Source organism: Acanthisitta chloris, unplaced genomic scaffold (assembly GCF_000695815.1).
Source record: "Acanthisitta chloris isolate BGI_N310 unplaced genomic scaffold, ASM69581v1 scaffold22574, whole genome shotgun sequence".
Classification (NCBI taxonomy): domain Eukaryota; kingdom Metazoa; phylum Chordata; class Aves; order Passeriformes; family Acanthisittidae; genus Acanthisitta; species Acanthisitta chloris.
The window spans coordinates 9,920-15,231 of NW_008667937.1; the positions used below are offsets into that span (position 1 = coordinate 9,920).

The 5,312-nt window shown below is 50.4% G+C and overlaps 1 protein-coding gene across 1 annotated transcript; it reads left to right on the forward strand.

The window, feature by feature from the left end:
* Window positions 1-4,337: 4,337 nt before the first annotated feature.
* Window positions 4,338-5,312, forward strand: LOC103800343 (transcription factor HES-5-like; the record flags this gene model as incomplete). Its single annotated transcript, XM_009072720.1, has 3 exons — window positions 4,338-4,403; window positions 4,694-4,874; window positions 5,054-5,312. Coding segments are annotated over exons 1-3 (506 nt in total), but the record flags the coding sequence as incomplete, so codon positions are not given.

Sequence of the window (5,312 nt, forward strand, 5' to 3'; positions counted from 1 at the left end):
TTCTCTAAAGAGAGAAAAATCCTATCAATCCAAACTCGAGATGCTCAATAACCAAAAAGCAAGTCAAACTCTCACTCCATCAAAACCCTTTCATTTTTATTAGAAACATCAAATAATTTTTTTTTTCAATGCATTATGATATTCAGCCCATTGCTTGCTTCTCAGAGCCCAGAATTTGATGCTTGAAGAGCTGGAAGCAGTGCCAGCTCCTCAGAGATGCAGAGCCCATTGTAAGAGCTGAATGCCAAAAAAAAACCCAAAATGATAAGTGTGTGTACCCAACAGCTCCTGTTTGTGGGGACCAGGCTGAGACAGAGCCTGGGGGGACTGTGTGCTCCCCAGGGACTGTACAATCCCTGCAGAGGACTTGGGGGGACTCTGTGCTCCCCCTGATCTGGAATGGGAGCACAACTCCAAACCCCTTGGGGAGATGGGGCACAGTGGCAGTGCCAGGACAGGATATATCCCGCAGTGCTTTCTCTGCCATGGAAGGAGGAGGAGGAGGGTGGTAAACACAGAGCGTGGTGGCTCCAGCCAAGCTTGCTCCCAGGGCAATGTGTTCCTTTGAGCTATAATTGATTCCTGCCATCAGGCACCAGCCTGCTCTCCCCCAGGGTCAGAGCTTTCCCACATCCAAGCCCATTATCCCCCTGCCCATGCCTTTTGTACAACACACTCCAGCCATTCATGTGCAAAGCAGCTGTAATCCCCCAGACCTTTCAGAGTCAATATACCAGGAAATAATAAATCCCTCTTGTGCACTCCTCAATGTGCCCAGAGGTGACTTGTGGGAATTTCAGCTGGGCAGGAAAAAAAAAAATAATAAATTTCCCTTAATTTTGAATGATTTGGGATACTCACTGCAGTAGGACTGTGGGGTTGGGGCATGGCTACTAGGGGGTCACCACACAGGTAGCTAGAGGAATTGCTTTTACCTCCTCTAACAGCCCTAAAAACGCAGATCAAATCGTCTCAGATGTTTCTTAATGATCAAAGTCCTCTTTCCTTTGCTCCTGCACATGGGAATGGCAGGATATTAAACATTCTGGATCTGAGGAAAAACTAATTAAAAAAAGGTTAAACCTGTGAAGAATGTACTTTACAGTATTAAGGCTCCTTTTTGAGGGGGCTCTGATGTCTAAAGGAGGCGAGATAATGCCATGCTAATGACATTTAATGGAATATTTCACACAATGGGTCTAATAACATCCTAACCTTTTCCCCTGGAAGAGGCAGATTTCCCTGCACTCGGTTCAATACACAGAGAGTTGTGTTTGGCTCTTGGGAGCAGAAGCCAATCCTGAACATCAAGTTTTACATGGTGATTTCTTTCTATATTGCCTTCCAGGCAAAAAACTTTTAAAGTATTTAATGTGTAGAATGTGTGAAGGAGCCTGAGCAGGGCAGAGTGGGCAGGTTAGGTGCACCTTGGGGCTGGGAGAAGGGATGTGCACCTGAGACTCCACAGGAAGCAGTGGCTCAGAGGATTGTTAGGGTCACCTCAAATAGGCACTGCCCTGGCTTTTCACACCTTAGCCAAGATCCTCCACGGAGCACGTTAAGACCATGAAGGTGATGAAGGGATGTGGCAATACTGTGGGGATTTGTGGTACTGAAATCCAGGAATCTTAAACCTTGGGACACATCCACCCAGCAGTAGTAAGTCATGAGTGTGGCACAACATACAGACCCAACTGTTCATCAGGCACTCAGAGAGAACAATCTCCACTCAGGTGTGTCTGCCTGGCACTCTGTCAGGTGCTCTCATTGCTGCTGTCTCCCTCCGTGCTGCTCATTACCTGTCAGAGTGAGATCACAGCTGGATTGATCCTAACATCCCCTCCATCTCCCTGGGTAAATAAGCCTTCCCAGCAGTGCTCCCAACAGACAGGGAGAAAACAAACCCCTCTGCAAGGCAGAAGAGGCCACCTCAGCACTTCCACTGCCAAGGAGCAATGCCCAGTGCAGCTCCTCCCATTCATTCCCAGAGGTGTTCAGCAGTGTCCCCATGGCACACATGGATCCCTATGGCACACATGGATCCCCATGGCACACATGGATCCCCATGGCACACATGGATCTCAGAGAAGCCCCTGGATGGGGAGACAGGAGTGTTTCAGCCTTGCTGGGTGAAGAAGCCCAGGAGTTCATGGTGCCCCGACAGCAGCGAAGCTCCACAAAGGAGTTATTAGCACCAGGCTCTGTGGGTTTGGATTTCTCTGCCTTTCCCATACTCTTCCCCCATTGATAACACTTCTTGCTGGGACAATAGAAGTGTGCCTTGCAACTCCTCCCGACATTAGTGACGGTGCTTGAGCCTGAATGATTTAAAGGGAAAGAATCCAACTCCCAAAAGACCATCTGGCTACCAGCTATAATACAGCAATAAAGGTCAGGGCTGCTGCTCAGGACTTGGGAAAAAGATGGGGTTTGACACTGAAGAGTCCGTGGAGCAGCTTGGCCCATGCCTACCTGTCAGCTCCTGGCTGCAAGGCCTGCCCAGCACGGATCCTTGGCTAGGAAAGGGATGACATGGGACACAGCTCCTGGAGCAAGGCCAGCAGAGAACACAGGGAAACAGGCAGCACCTCATTAAAGCTGGCAGAAGCTGGGGCATGGGCTCTGAGCTGTGTCTGATTTTGTATCATAATCCTTTGCCTGCTTCAAAGTGCTCATGAGATGTCTTGTCTCCTGGCTTTCCCACAACACAGGGAATAAAGGGCTCCAAGGACAACATCTGCCCTTCACAAAGAGCTGAGCCCATTCAGGCCAGTACAATGAATCCCACAACTGCTATTCCAGGAACACCTCCCTCCTTCCTGTCAACTGCCCATTGCACTCAGGCTTCACTTCAGGATTTCCAAGTAAAAATTCTTTGGCTTTCTTACCTCACTGCACACTTCCCTCCTCCTTTTCCGTGCCCAGATCCTTGGCCATGGGAGGAGGAGCACACCTCTGCCTGGGGCACCACAGGCTGCACCCACAGATGGCAGGAGGCAGCACAGCCTTGCCCAGGTAGGTTCTGGGTTATTTTCAGTGCTGCCTCAAGGATTGTATCCAGGCAGAGATCTTTCTCACAGGACAAAAATCAGAACTGACCTCCAGTGTCCTCAGAGCTTCATTCTTTTTCTTGCCTTTATCATGACAGAAATGTTTGCTTAATTCATACTGACATTTCCATGCTAACACAAGCAAGCAGCACTGTTCCCATTTTCCAGGGATGAAAACAGAGTGGGGATGATGTGGTAGGGGTTGCACAGGGAGGCAGTGATGTGGTGCCTGAGAGGTGATGTTCAGCTCCCTGTGGCAGCTCCAGGCCACAGCAGGGCAGGGTGATGCTCCTTGGCCAGGTGAGAACAGAGCATGCCAAAAACCTCAGGCAAGAAGCAGAACTGACCTCCTTGCTAAGGGCCAAAGATCCTGCTCATGACCCACCTCTGGTTTCCCAAGGCTTCCCAGGATTCTGGGTTGAGCTTTATGGTATTCTTTAGCCTATCTTAACCATCATTAAGAGGGAAAAGAAGAGGACCCAGGATTCTAGGAGCTTTATGGTATTCTTTAGCCTATCTTAACCATCATTAAGAGGGAAAAGAAGAGGAAAAACCAAGAACTGTGGAGGTGACTAGGCACAGCCCAGCTCTGCTGGGAGGTGTGTGCTGCCCTTAATGAGGGCAATGGGTGTGTTAAGGGCAAGAAACAGAGATTACCATTTCCATTTGCTTCCCATCCCCTAGTTATTCACCCTGTCCATCCAACATCCTTCCATCCTGACTGTCACTTCTCCACAGCATTTAGAAACATCCTGCAAAGTCACACTTTGGGTCGCCCATTCCAGTGCCATGACTAAGGACACACACCTCAAAATATTCTGGCTGCCAGTGCCTGGTCTGAAAGGGCAGAGACATCCCTGGTGCTGTGGATTTTAGCCCTGACAGAGCCTCCTGGCTCCTTTTCCCGCCTTCCCCCAAAAGTGTGCCTCCTCCACCACCACTGTGCCTGGCACATGCAGAGCCTCAGGAATGACATTGATCTCAGAGAACCAGCTGGAGGGTCAGTGCTTTCCCAGCTCCCTGGGCAGCCCCAAGCCCCACAGCACACACTCCACCAGCAGCGTGGGCAGAAGGTTATTCTCTCCAGGGCATTTGCACTCAATGTACCATGCACTAATGGATGCTTCCTCTATTGTCCCAGTGTGTGCCTGGATTGGCTGGGAGGCTGTGGGAAACACGGGTGATCCCGAGCCTCACGTCCCTGCCCGAGCTCCCCCAGTATAAATAGAGGCACTGGGAGCTGGCAGAGCATCACCTCCTGCGTGTGCCCAGCTGAGAGCACTGACCATGGCTCCCAGCAACGCTCTCATGGTCCACATGGAGGAAAAACTGCTGCCCAAAGAAAAGAATAAAGTAAGTAGAGCCCTGGAGAGGGCTGGGAAGGTTTGGCTGCCCCTAGCAAATAAATACGACCGGGAAAAGATGAGATAAGGGGAGAAAGTGGCTTCAGGGGGGGCAGATAGGTTGAAGAGAGATAAAGGAGACTATATAGATTTTTTTTTTAAGTAAATGGAGTGGGGAATGGGTAGGCAGCACTGCACGGCTCTTCTACCAAAGAAAAGCATCTTTGAACATGTGTGTGCCAGGGGGAAAATTGGGTCAGGTCTCACCAAATCCCTAACAAGCTGCTCTGTCTCTCACAGCTGAGGAAACCAGTGGTGGAGAAAATGCGGCGGGACAGGATTAACAGCAGCATCGAGCAGCTGAAACTGCTCCTGGAGAAGGAGTTCCAGAGGCACCAGCCCAACTCCAAGCTGGAGAAGGCTGACATCCTGGAGATGACTGTCAGCTACCTGAAGCAGCAGAGCCAACTGCAGGACCAAAGTGAGTGCAGAGGTGTTGAACACACCTACACCTGCTCCCAGGGCTGTGCCCTCCCACAGCAGCTCCAAACATGAGCAATGCTCATGGACTCTTCAGAAATTCCCTGCATGAATCATCACTGTGCCATGATTTGGTCATGATCTTAACCCACTGCATTTGCTCCTTTCTGTCTCTTCCAGCATTCATCCACAAGAGCCCAGAGCAGGACTTTAACAGTGGATACCTGCGGTGCCTCAAGGAAGCGATGCACTTTCTGTCCTACTATGAGCCCAAGAAGGAAACTCAGGTTCAGCTCATCAAGCACTTCTGCAAAGCTCAGCTGGGCTCAGACACCTCCTGCTCTCCAGCCCTGCGCAGCTCACCTCTGTCTCCCTGTGTGTTCACCAGAAAACAGCCTGCCCAGAAGAGTGTGGCTGCTGCTCCCACCATCTGGAGACC